Source organism: Haliotis rufescens, unplaced genomic scaffold (genome assembly GCF_023055435.1).
Source record: "Haliotis rufescens isolate VD_foot unplaced genomic scaffold, xgHalRufe1.0.p SCAF_11, whole genome shotgun sequence".
In the NCBI taxonomy this organism is placed as follows: Eukaryota; Metazoa; Mollusca; class Gastropoda; order Lepetellida; family Haliotidae; genus Haliotis; species Haliotis rufescens.
In genome coordinates this window covers 45,602,915-45,617,627 of record NW_025963791.1, presented here as the reverse complement: position 1 = coordinate 45,617,627, position 14,713 = coordinate 45,602,915, and the positions used below count along the sequence as shown (strand labels likewise).

General features: G+C 43.3%; 1 protein-coding gene across 4 annotated transcripts in view; it reads right to left on the bottom strand.

The window, feature by feature from the left end:
- Window positions 1-14,713, bottom strand: part of LOC124121061 (tyrosine-protein phosphatase non-receptor type 13-like) — a 155,918-nt gene that overhangs the window by 7,539 nt on the left and 133,666 nt on the right. For 2 of the 4 annotated variants that reach the window (XM_046484009.2, XM_046484010.2), the window contains exons 37-39: window positions 7,887-8,049; window positions 3,983-4,111; window positions 253-315 (exon numbers count right to left, since the gene is read on the bottom strand). In XM_046484009.2, coding sequence (XP_046339965.1) covers window positions 253-315; window positions 3,983-4,111; window positions 7,887-8,049 — 355 coding nt within the window. Of the gene's footprint in view, window positions 1-252; window positions 316-3,982; window positions 4,112-5,933; window positions 6,009-7,886; window positions 8,050-14,713 lie in introns of those variants that run through there. The other 2 variants (XM_048392843.1, XM_046484011.2) reach the window with 2 other exon arrangements.

The following is a 14,713-nucleotide window of genomic DNA, read 5'->3' as shown; positions in this document are numbered from 1 at the left end:
CCAAAGTGAACCTATCTCATAACAGTGAAGCAACAGTGAACCTATCACATAATAACAGTGAAGCCAAAGTGAACCTATCATATAACAGTGAAGCCAAAGTGAACCTATCATATAACAGTGAAGCCAAAGTGAACCTATCATATAACAGTGAAGCCAAAGTGAACCTATCTCATAACAGTGAAGCCACATGAGCTACACATTATGGATTGTATGAAGGAAAAGGACAATCTTCCTTCATGATGGTCTACTCACCTTGGTCTGGATCATTCCACATCTTTGTCTGCGTAGATCACTAACTATGTTAAATATATCAAACTGAAAATAAAATAAAATAGGGAGTTACATTGTGGCCAGATCAAGCAAAGAAACATTTCGAGGAGAGTTGATAACTTTGCTGTTCCTCTCCTGCCTTTTCTCACACAGCTGTTTTGTTGTTGGTATCCTGGTGCTCAGTTTAGGCTACAGTAAGTTGTAAACTGACTTAAACAACAAACAGGAGTAAAATGTTGGTATCCTGGTACTCATTGTAGGCTACAGTAAGTTGCAAACTGACTTAAACAACAAACAGGAGTAAAATGTTGGTATCCTGGTACTCATTGTAGGCTACAGTAAGTTGCAAACTGACTTAAACAACAAACAGGAGTAAAATGTTGGTATCCTGGTACTCATTGTAGGCTACAGTAAGCTGCAAACTGACTTAAACAACAAACAGGAGTAAAATGTTGGTATCCTGGTACTCATTGAAGGCTACAGTAAGTTGCAAACTGACTTAAACAACAAACAGGAGTAAAATGTTGGTATCCTGGTACTCATTGTAGGCTACAGTAAGCTGCAAACTGACTTAAACAACAAACAGGAGTAAAATGTTGGTATCCTGGTACTCATTGTAGGCTACAGTAAGTTGCAAACTGACTTAAACAACAAACAGGAGTAAAATGTTGGTATCCTGGTACTCATTGTAGGCTACAGTAAGTTGTAAACTGACTTAAACAACAAACAGGAGTAAAATGTTGGTATCCTGGTACTCATTGTAGGCTACAGTAAGTTGTAAACTGATTTAAACAACAAACAGGAGTAAAATGTTGGTATCCTGGTACTCATTGTAGGCTACAGTAAGTTGTAAACTGACTTAAACAACAAACAGGAGTAAAATGTTGGTATCCTGGTACTCATTGTAGGCTACAGTAAGTTGCAAACTGACTTAAACAACAAACAGGAGTAAAATGTTGGTATCCTGGTACTCATTGTAGGCTACAGTAAGTTGCAAACTGACTTAAACAACAAACAGGAGTAAAATGTTGGTATCCTGGTACTCATTGTAGGCTACAGTAAGTTGTAAACTGACTTAAACAACAAACAGGAGTAAAATGTTGGTATCCTGGTACTCATTGTAGGCTACAGTAAGTTGCAAACTGACTTAAACAACAAACAGGAGTAAAATGTTGGTATCCTGGTACTCATTGTAGGCTACAGTAAGTTGCAAACTGACTTAAACAACAAACAGGAGTAAAATGTTGGTATCCTGGTACTCATTGTAGGCTACAGTAAGTTGTAAACTGACTTAAACAACAAACAGGAGTAAAATGTTGGTATCCTGGTTCTCAGTTTAGGCTACAGTAAGTTGTAAACTGACTTAAACAACAAACAGGAGTAAAATGTTGGTATCCTGGTACTCAATGTAGGCTACAGTAAGTTGTAAACTGACTTAAACAACAAACAGGAATTAAATGTTGGTATCCTGGTACTCATTGTAGGCTACAGTAAGTTGTAAACTGACTTAAACAACAAACAGGAGTAAAATGTTGGTATCCTGGTTCTCAGTTTAGGCTACAGTAAGTTGTAAACTGACTTAAACAACAAACAGGAGTAAAATGTTGGTATCCTGGTACTCATTGTAGGCTACAGTAAGTTGCAAACTGACTTAAACAACAAACAGGAGTAAAATGTTGGTATCCTGGTTCTCAGTTTAGGCTACAGTAAGTTGTAAACTGACTTAAACAACAAACAGGAGTAAAATGTTGGTATCCTGGTACTCATTGTAGGCTACAGTAAGTTGCAAACTGACTTAAACAACAAACAGGAGTAAAATGTTGGTATCCTGGTACTCATTGTAGGCTACAGTAAGTTGTAAACTGACTTAAACAACAAACAGGAGTAAAATGTTGGTATCCTGGTACTCATTGTAGGCTACAGTAAGTTGTAAACTGATTTAAACAACAAACAGGAGTAAAATGTTGGTATCCTGGTACTCATTGTAGGCTACAGTAAGTTGTAAACTGACTTAAACAACAAACAGGAGTAAAATGTTGGTATCCTGGTACTCGTTGTAGGCTACAGTAAGTTGCAAACTGACTTAAACAACAAACAGGAGTAAAATGTTGGTATCCTGGTACTCATTGTAGGCTACAGTAAGTTGCAAACTGACTTAAACAACAAACAGGAGTAAAATGTTGGTATCCTGGTACTCATTGTAGGCTACATTAAGTTGTAAACTGACTTAAACAACAAACAGGAGTAAAATGTTGGTATCCTGGTACTCATTGTAGGCTACAGTAAGTTGCAAACTGACTTAAACAACAAACAGGAGTAAATGTTGGTATCCTGGTACTCATTGTAGGCTACAGTAAGTTGCAAACTGACTTAAACAACAAACAGGAGTAAAATGTTGGTATCCTGGTACTCATTGTAGGCTACAGTAAGTTGTAAACTGACTTAAACAACAAACAGGAGTAAAATGTTGGTATCCTGGTACTCATTGTAGGCTACAGTAAGTTGCAAACTGACTTAAACAACAAACAGGAGTAAAATGTTGGTATCCTGGTACTCGTTGTAGGCTACAGTAAGTTGTAAACTGACTTAAACAACAAACAGGAGTAAAATGTTGGTATCCTGGTACTCATTGTAGGCTACAGTAAGTTGCAAACTGACTTAAACAACAAACAGGAGTAAAATGTTGGTATCCTGGTACTCATTGTAGGCTACAGTAAGTTGCAAACTGACTTAAACAACAAACAGGAGTAAAATGTTGGTATCAAAGAAATGAGAGGCACACACTTATGTACCTTATATAATTGGTCGTAAGCCAAGTTTCAAGATCAAGTTTGTTTGTTTGTTTGCTTGATGCTTAAAGCAACACTCAGCAATATTCCAGCTGTATGACACGGGTATGTAAAGCACTCAGTCTCGACCAGACTATCCAGTGACTGACATCATCAAAATCTAAAGATCATGTATTTATTTATGTGAGATGTATTTATTCATACGAGAAGTATTTACTTAGGTAAGATGTATTTAATCATGTGAGATGTATTTATTTATGTGAGATGTATTTATTTATGTGAGATGTATCTATTCATGTGAGATGTATATATGTTTATTTAAGACATAAATATTTATGTGAGATGTATTTATTTATGTGAGATGTATTTATTTTGGTGAGATGTATATATTCATGAGATATATATATACTTATGCGAAGTATTTATTTAAGTGAGATGTATATATATTTATGTGAGATGTATTTATGAAGATGAGATATATATATATATATCAATGTTAGATATATTTATTTAGGTAAGATGTATTTATTCATGATATATATATATATGTGTGTGTGAGATGTATGAGAGATGTATTAATGAAGACGAGATATACATTGAAGATGTATTTATTCATGTGATATATATATATGTATATATTTATTTATGTGAGATATATTTATTCATGACATATATTCATGATGTATATATATACATATTCATGTGAGAAGTATTTATTTATTTTTTTAGCATGAATAAATACATCTTACCTAAATAGATACATCTATATATATATATATATATATATTCATGTGAGAAGTATTTATTTATTTTTTTAGCATGAATAAATACATCTTACCTAAATAGATACATCTCTCTCTCTATATATATATATTCATGTGAGAAGTATTTATTTATGGGCAACAAAGACAAAAACATACAACCTTCAAGTTGGACTCTATGTGAGCGAGGGTGGTGTCGATGGTGATGAGGGAGCCAGTGCGTCCGATGCCTGCACTGCAGTGGAGGAGTATGGGACCGCTGTGATGGTAGAGGTGCATCAGCTGGAGATACTGCAACAACAACACTTAACATCAACTCTCATCAACACTCTACAACAACACAACACACTGCAGCAACTACGTTCTAACCTATACAACACACCACATCAACACAACACACTACAGCAACAACGTTCTGACCTATAGAACGCACCACGTCAACACAACACACTGCAGCAACTACGTTCTGACCTATACAACACACCACGTCCACACCACACACTGCAGCAACAACGTTCTGACCTATACAACACAACACAACACACTGCAGCAACTATGTTCTGACCTATACAACACACCACATCAACACAACACACTACAGCAACAACGTTCTGACCTATACAACACAACACAACACACTGCAGCAACTATGTTCTGACCTATACAACACACCACATCAACACAACACACTGCAGCAACAACGTTCTGACCTATACAACACGCCACATCGACACAACACACTGCAGCAACTACGTTCTCACCTATACAACACACCACGTCAACACCACACACTGCAGCAACTACGTTCTGACCCATACAACTCACCACATCAACACAACACACTGCAGCAACTACGTTCTCACCTATACAACACACCACGTCAACACCACACACTGCAGCAACTACGTTCTGACCCATACAACTCACCACGTCAACACAACACACTGCAGCAACTACGTTCTGACCTATACAACACACCACGTCAACACAACACACTGCAGCAACAACGTTCTGACCTATACAACACGCCACATCAACACAACACACTGCAGCAACTACGTTCTCACCTATACAACACACCACGTCAACACCACACACTGCAGCAACTACGTTCTGACCTATACAACTCACCACGTCAACACAACACACTGCAGCAACAACGTTCTGACCTATACAACACACCACTTCAACACAACACACTGCAGCAACTATGTTCTGACCTATACAACACACCACGTCACACAACACACTGCAGCAACAACGTTCTAACGTATACAACTCACCATGTGAACTCAACACACTGCAGCAACAACGTTCTGACCTATACAACACACCACGTCAACAAAACACACTGCAGCAACAACGTTCTAACCTATACAACACACCATGTCAACAAAACACACTGCAGCAACAACGTTCTAACCTATACAACTCACCACGTCAACACAACACACTGCAGCAACTACGTTCTGACCTATACAACACACCATGTCAACAAAACACACTGCAGCAACAACGTTCTAACCTATACAACTCACCACGTCAACAAAACACACTGCAGCAACAACGTTCTAACCTATACAACTCACCACGTCAACACAACACACTGCAGCAACTACGTTCTGACCTATACAACACACCATGTCAACAAAACACACTGCAGCAACAACGTTCTAACCTATACAACTCACCATGTGAACCCAACACACTGCAGCAACAACGTTCTGACCTATACAACTCACCACGTCAACACAACACACTGCAGCAACAACGTTCTGACCTATACAACACACCACGTCAACACAACACACTGCAGCAACAACGTTCTAACCTATACACGCACCACGTCAACACAACACACTGCAGCAACAACGTTCTGACCTATACAACACACCACATGAACACAACACACTGCAGCAACAACGTTCTAACCTATACAACGCACCACGTCAACAAAACACACTACAGCAACAACGTTCTGACCTATACAACACAACACAACACACGGCAGCAACAACGTTCTGACCTATACAACACACCACATGAACACAACACACTGCAGCAACAACGTTCTAACCTATACAACGCACCACGTCAACACAACACACTGCAGCAACAACGTTCTGACCTATACAACACGCCACATCAACACAACACAACTGACTACAGGTTTGATCAGCTGGAGATACTGCAACCACAACACTTAACATCAACTCTCATCAACACTTTACAACAACACAACACACTGCAGCAACAACGTTCTGACCTATACAACACACCACATCAACACAACACACTACAGCAACAACGTTCTGACCTATACAACACAACACAACACACGGCAGCAACAACGTTCTTACCTATACAACACACCACATCAACACAACACACTGCAGCAACAACGTTCTGCCCCATACAACTCACCACATCAACACAACACACTGCAGCAACTATGTTCTGACCTATACAAAACACCACATCAACACAACACACTGCAGCAACAACGTTCTGACCTATACAACACACCACATCAACACAACACACTGCAGCAACTATGTTCTGAGCTATACAACACACCACATCAACACAACACACTACAGCAACAATGTTCTGACCTATACAACACAACACAACACACGGCAGCAACTACGTTCTGACCTATACAACACACCACATCAACACAACACACTGCAGCAACAACGTTCTGCCCCATACAACTCACCACATCAACACAACACACTGCAGCAACTATGTTCTGACCTATACAACACACCACATCAACACAACACACTGCAGCAACAACGTTCTGACCTATACAACTCACCACGTCAACACAACACACTGCAGCAACTACGTTCGCACCTATACAACACACCACGTCAACACCACACACTGCAGCAACTACGTTCTGACCTATACAACTCACCACGTCAACACCACACACTGCAGCAACTACGTTCTGACCTATACAATATGGGAGAGTTGATCAGCTGCCTATACATGTACTGACTGTAGACAGCTGGGAGAGTTGATCAGCTGCCATATACATGTACTGACTATAGACAGCTGGGAGAGTTGATCAGTGGCTATTTACATGTACTGACTATAGACAGCTGGGAGACTTGATCAGCTGCCATATACATGTGCTGACTATAGACAGCTGGGAGAGTTGATCAGCTGCCATATACATGTGCTGACTATAGACAGCTGGGAGAGTTGATCAGCTGCCTATACATGTACTGACTATAGACAGCTGGGAGAGTTGATCAGCTGCCATATACATGTGCTGACTATAGACAGCTGGGAGAGTTGATCAGCTGCCTATACATGTACTGACTATAGACAGCTGGGAGAGTTGATCAGCTGCCATATACATGTACTGACTATAGACAGCTGGGAGAGTTGATCAGCTGCCATATACATGTACTGACTATAGACAGCTGGGAGAGTTGATCAGCTGCCATATACATGTACTGACTATAGACAGCTGGGAGACTTGATCAGCTGCCTATACATGTACTGACTATAGACAGCTGGGAGAGTTGATCAGCTGCCATATACATGTGCTGACTATAGACAGCTGGGAGAGTTGATCAGCTGCCTATACATGTACTGACTATAGACAGCTGGGAGAGTTGATCAGCTGCCATATACATGTGCTGACTATAGACAGCTGGGAGAGTTGATCAGCTGCCTATACATGTAGAGTCACTTTATTCACATTACATTTTCAAATACCATAATCGACGTAATAAGTGCCCTGCTTTAATAAGCGCCCACAGCGATATTTGCAAATATATTGGCAAGTGAACAAACCCAAACAAAACTTATTTATTCGTCTATAATACGCAGTCGTGTGTCATATGCACACTTAATTATGGGCAGTTAAATTCTGGAAAAATATATCTGTCGTATATAAACTTTCAAATTTTTTTTTTCACAAAAATAATATTCTAATAAGAGCCCCCTATTTCAAAGTTTGAGAGCGCCCTGTGTGCTTATTACATTGAATACAGTAGCTAATGGCAACAAACATGGTTCTATGTAGAGGTACTCGTATTCTCACCTGCAGGAGGGGCAGTGCCGTGTCCGGAACCCCGTGGTCTGGCCAAGTCACAAAGTTCAGGTGAGCTACATTCATCATCATCTTTGATTCACACTCATGTATGACAATATGGCGGATATGAACATTGTCCATGACCTGATGGGACTTGAGGCTCACAGTCAGGCTGCAACATAGGAACACATGACGACTTGACAATATTCTAGGACTGTGACATGCCCAGATAGAGCCTCAGTAGTAACCCTGTCACACGCCCAGACTGAGCCTCAGTAGTAACCCCGTCACAAGCCCAGACTGAGCCTCAGTAGTAACCCTGTCACACGCCCAGACTGAGCCTCAGTAGTAACCCCGTCACAAGCCCAGATAGAGCGTCAGTAGTAACCCCGTCACAAGCCCAGACTGAGCCTCAGTAGTAACCCCGTCACACGCCCAGACTGAGCCTCAGTAGTAACCCCGTCACAAGCCCAGACTGAGCCTCAGTAGTAACCCTGTCACACGCCCAGACTGAGCCTCAGTAGTAACCCTGTCACACGCCCAGACTGAGCCTCAGTAGTAACCCCGTCACAAGCCCAGACTGAGCCTCAGTAGTAACCCTGTCACACGCCCAGACTGAGCCTCAGTAGTAACCCTGTCACACGCCCAGACTGAGCCTCAGTAGTAACCCCATCACAAGCCCAGACTGAGCCTCAGTAGTAACCCCGTCACACGCCCAGACTGAGCCTCAGTAGTAACCCCGTCACAAGCCCAGATAGAGCGTCAGTAGTAACCCTGTCACATATCCAGATACAGCCTCAGCAAAAACCCTGTCACATGCCCAGATAGAGCCTCAGTAGTAACCCTGTCACACGCCCAGACTGAGCCTCAGTAGTAACCCCGTCACAAGCCCAGATAGAGCGTCAGTAGTAACCCTGTCACATATCCAGATACAGCCTCAGCAAAAACCCTGTCACATGCCCAGATAGACCCTCAGTAGTAACCCTGTCACAGGCCCAGGTAGTGCCTCAGTAGTAACCCTGTCACACATCCAGATAGAGCCTCAGCAAAAACTCTGTCACACGCCCAGATAGACCCTCAGTAGTAACCCTGTCACACATCCAGATAGACACTGAATAGAAAACTTGTCACACATCAAGAAAGAGCCTCAGCAAAAACCCTGTCACACGCCCAGGTAGAGCCTCAGCAAAAACCCTGTCACACACCCAGACTGAGCCTCAGTAGTAACCCTGTCACACGCCCAGATAGAGCCTCAGTAGTAACCCCGTCACACACCCAGATACAGCCTCAGTAGTAACCCTGTCACACGCTCAGATAGAGCCTCAGTAGTAACCCTGTCGCACACCCAGATACAGACTAAGTAGTAACCCTGTCACACACCCAGACTGAGCCTCAGTAGTAACCCCCTCACAAGCCCAGATACAGCCTCAGTAGTAACCCTGTCACACACCCAGATAGAGCCTCAGTAGTAACCCTGTCACACACCCAGACTGAGCCTCAGTAGTAACCCTGTCACACGCCCAGACTGAGCCTCAGTAGTAACCCCGTCACAAGCCCAGATACAGCCTCAGTAGTAACCCCGTCACAAGCCCAGATACAGCCTCAGCAGTAACCCTGAAACACACCCACATAGAGCCTCAGTAGTAACCCTGTCACACGCCCAGACTGAGCCTCAGTAGTAACCCCGTCACAAGCCCAGACTGAGCCTCAGTAGTAACCCTGTCACAAGCCCAGATACAGCCTCAGTAGTAACCCTGTCACACACCCAGATACAGCCTCAGCAAAAACACTGTCACACACCCAGACTGAGCCTCAGTAGTAACCCCGTCACAAGCCCAGATACAGCCTCAGTAGTAACCCTGTCACACACCCAGATAGAGCCTCAGTAGTAACCCTGTCACACGCTCAGATAGAGCCTCAGTAGTAACCCTGTCGCACACCCAGATACAGACTCAGTAGTAACCCTGTCACACACCCAGACTGAGCCTCAGTAGTAACCCCCTCACAAGCCCAGATACAGCCTCAGTAGTAACCCTGTCACACACCCAGACTGAGCCTCAGTAGTAACCCCGTCACAAGCCCAGATACAACCTCAGTAGTAACCCTGTCACAAGCCCAGATAGAGCCTCAGCAAAAACCATGTCACACACCCAGACTGAGCCTCAGTAGTAACCCTGTCACCCACCCAGACTGAGCCTCAGTAGTAACCCCGTCACAAGTCCAGATACAGGCTCAGTAGTAACCCTGTCACAAGCCCAGATACAGCCTCAGTAGTAACCCTGTCACACACCCAGATAGAGCCTCAGTAGTAACCCTGTCACACACCCAGACTTAGCCTCAGTAGTAACCCCGTCACAAGCCCAGATACAGCCTCAGTAGTAACCCTGTCACACACCCAGATAGAGCCTCAGTAGTAACCCTGTCACACACCCAGACTGAGCCTCAGTAGTAACCCCGTCACAAGCCCAGATACAGCCTCAGTAGTAACCCTGAAACACACCCACATAGAGCCTCAGTAGTAACCCTGTCACACGCCCAGACTGAGCCTCAGTAGTAACCCTGTCACACGCCCTTATACAGCCTCAGCAGTAACCCTGAAACACACCCAGATAGAGCCTCAGTAGTAACCCCATCACAAGCCCAGATACAGCCTCAGCAGTAACCCTGAAACACACCCAGACTGAGCCTCAGTAGTAACCCTGTCACACGCCCAGATACAGCCTCAGCAGTAACCCTGTCACACACCCAGACTGAGCCTCAGTAGTAACCCCGTCACAAGCCCAGATACAGACTCAGCAGTAACCCTGAAACACACCCTGATACAGCCTCAGTAGTAACCCCGTCACACACCCAGATACAACCTCAGTAGTAACCCTGAAACACACCCAGATACAGCCTCAGTAGTAACCCTGTCACACACCCAGATACAGCCTCAGTAGTAACCCTGTCACACACCCAGATACAGCCTCAGTAGTAACCCTGAAACACACCCAGATCGAGCCTCACTAGTAACCATGTGACATGCCAAGATAGAGCGTCAGTAGTAACCCTGTCACACACCCAGATAGACACAGAGTCTACCTGCTTGTCAGAGACACGGAGTCTACCTAACTGTCAGAGACACAGAGTCTTCCAGCATATCAGAGACACGGATTCTCCTTACCTATCAGAGACACAGTCTACCTACCTGTCAGACACACAAAGTCTACCAGCCTGTCAGAGACACAGAGTCCATCTGACTGTCAGATACACAGAGTCTACCTGCCTGTCAGAGACAAGGAGTCTATCAGCCTGTCAGAGACACGGAGTCTACCTACCTGTCAGAGACACAGAGTCAGAGACACATAGTGAGAGACACAGAGTCTACCAGCCTATCAGAGACACATAGTCAGAGACACAGAGTCTACCTACCTGTCAGAGACACAGCGTTTATCAGCCTGTCAGAGACACGGAGTCTACCTACCTGTCAGAGACACAGAGTCTACCTCCCTGTCAGAGACACAGAGTTTACCAGCCTGTCAGAGACATGGATTTCTACCAGCCTGTCAGAGAAACAGAGTCTACCAGCCTGTCAGAGACACAGTCCATCTGCCTGTCAGAGACACAGAGTTTACCAGCCTGTCAGATACATGGATTTCTACCAGCCTGTCAGAGAAACACAGTTTACCAGCCTGTCAGAGACACAGTCTACCTGCCTGTCAGAGACACAGAGTCAGAGACACATAGTGATAGATACAGAGTCTACCAGCCTGTCAGAGACACAGTCTACCAGCCTGTCAGAGACAAAGAGTCTACCAGCCTGTCAGAGACACATAGTGAGAGATACAGAGTCCATCTGCCTGTCAGAGATACAGAGTCCATCTGCCTGTCAGAGACACAGAGTCCATCTGACTGTCAGAGACACAGAGTCTACCAGCCTGTCAGAGACACAGTCTACCTGCCTGTCAGAGACAAGGAGTCTATCAGCCTGTCAGAGACACGGAGTCTACCTACCTGTCAGAGACACAGAGTCAGAGACACATAGTGAGAGACACAGAGTCTACCAGCCTATCAGAGACACATAGTCAGAGACACAGAGTCTACCTACCTGTCAGAGACACAGCGTTTATCAGCCTGTCAGAGACACGGAGTCTACCTACCTGTCAGAGACACAGAGTCAGAGACACATAGTGATAGATACAGAGTCTACCAGCCTGTCAGAGACACAGTCTACCAGCCTGTCAGAGACAAAGAGTCTACCAGCCTGTCAGAGACACATAGTGAGAGATACAGAGTCCATCTGCCTGTCAGAGATACAGAGTCCATCTGCCTGTCAGAGACACAGAGTCCATCTGACTGTCAGAGACACAGAGTCTACCAGCCTGTCAGAGACACAGTCTACCTGCCTGTCAGAGACAAGGAGTCTATCAGCCTGTCAGAGACACGGAGTCTACCTACCTGTCAGAGACACAGAGTCAGAGACACATAGTGAGAGACACAGAGTCTACCAGCCTATCAGAGACACATAGTCAGAGACACAGAGTCTACCTACCTGTCAGAGACACAGCGTTTATCAGCCTGTCAGAGACACAGAGTCAGAGACACATAGTGAGAGACACAGAGTCTACCTCCCTGTCAGAGACACAGAGTTTACCAGCCTGTCAGATACATGGATTTCTACCAGCCTGTCAGAGACACAGTCTACCTGCCTGTCAGAGACACAGAGTCAGAGACACATAGTGATAGATACAGAGTCCATCTGCCTGTCAGAGATACAGAGTCTACCAGCCTGTCAGAGACACAGTCTACCTGCCTGTCAGAGACACAGAGTCAGAGACACATAGTGATAGATACAGAGTCCATCTGCCTGTCAGAGATACAGAGTCTACCAGCCTGTCAGAGACACAGTCTACCAGCCTGTCAGAGACAAAGAGTCTACCAGCCTGTCAGAGACACATAGTGAGAGATACAGAGTCCATCTGCCTGTCAGAGATACAGAGTCCATCTGCCTGTCAGAGACACAGAGTCTACCTGCCTATCAGAGACACGGATTCTCCCTACATGTCAGAGACACAGAGTCTACAAGCCTGTCAGACACGGAGTCTACCTACCTGTCAGAGACACAGAGTCTACCTAGTTGTCAGAGACACAGAGTCTACCAGCCTGTCAGAGACACAGAGTCAGAGACACAGAGTCCATCTGACTGTCAGAGACACAGAGTCTACCAGCCTGTCAGAGACACAGTCTACCTGCCTGTCAGAGACACAGAGTCAGAGACACATAGTGAGAGATACAGAGTCCATCTGCCTGTCAGAGACACAGAGTCTACCAGCCTGTCAGAGACACAGAGTCAGAGACACATAGTGAGAGATACAGGGTCATGAATGGAAGATGTGGGTCAGACTCAGAAGTTGGAGACTATACGTTTATTGGCCATCAAGGTGCTAGCGTCATAGATTACATAATCTGTTCATCTGGGTTGTTTGACGTATGCTGTAATTTCACCATTGTATCACGCACGGAATCCTGTCATCTTCCTGTCATGGCGAGCTTATATACTTCTGTGCAGACTAAACCCGTGCAAGCTCATGGTAATAAGAAGGCTTCCAAATTCGTTTGGGTCAATGATAAAGCTGACCAATTTATGTATAACTTGTTGAGCAGTGAATGCTACTCTTTATTAGAAAAGGCTGTTGACGAAGTGTTACACAATATAGACGAAAGTGTTAGATACATGTCAGAGGCCTTGTGCACGGCAGCAAGCGACATGAAAAGAGTGTGTACTTCTAACACATCTAGTCAACAGTGGTTTGACCGTGAATGTGAGCTACTCAAAAAGGAAAGATGTAAATATTTAAACAATTTTAGGAGAAAAAAGGATAATAACTCATTATATGAGTATAATTATATTAGAAATAAATATAATAGTGTATGCAGAGAAAAGAAAACGAATTTTTTCAAAGAGAAACAGGAAAAACTTGAACATTGTATACGCGATTCTAAACAATTTTGGGCCACTCTTAAAGGGCTAAATACTAATCGTTATACACAAAACAATATTCCAATTGATGATTGGTTTAACTATTTCAGGGATCTGTTTTCAACTTCTACAGAGAACGAGGAAAGATGTTTTGATATCGACGAATGGAATGTATTTGATAACTCTTTTTGTCAGTTAACTTCAGATATTCTTGATTCACCTATAACAAGAAATGAAATTTCAGAAAGCATCGCAAACTTAAAAAGCAATAAAGCAGCTGGTGAAGATAATTTAATTCCTGAATTTTTTAAATATTCGTCCGATATTCTCCTCCCCTACCTTGAAATTCTTTTTAACGTTATGCTTGAAAAGACTTATTTTCCAGAACAGTGGACTCTGGGGATAATAATTCCTTTGCACAAACAGGGATCAACTAATGTCACCAATAACTATAGGGGTATAACTCTTTTGAGTGTTTTCAGTAAGATTTTTACCAGTATTATACACAAACGTTTAGTATTTTGGACAGATTCCTTTAATAAGATAGATGAAGCACAAGCCGGTTTCAGGCATGGATACTCTACAATTGATAATGTATTTGTATTGCAGACACTTGTACAGAGATATTTAGCACGAAAAGGAGAAAAAATGTATGCTATATTTGTTGATTTTGCTAAGGCGTTTGACTCAATTAACAGAAACATGTTGTGGTCCCTTTGCAAATCTCAAGGTATCAGTACTAAAATTGGTAAATTACTATGTTGTATATATCACAATGTGAAGGTCTGTGTTCGAAACAATAACACCTTATCTGATTCCTTCTACTGTAATATTGGGGTTAGACAAGGATGTATTCTAAGTCCATTCCTGTTTTCAT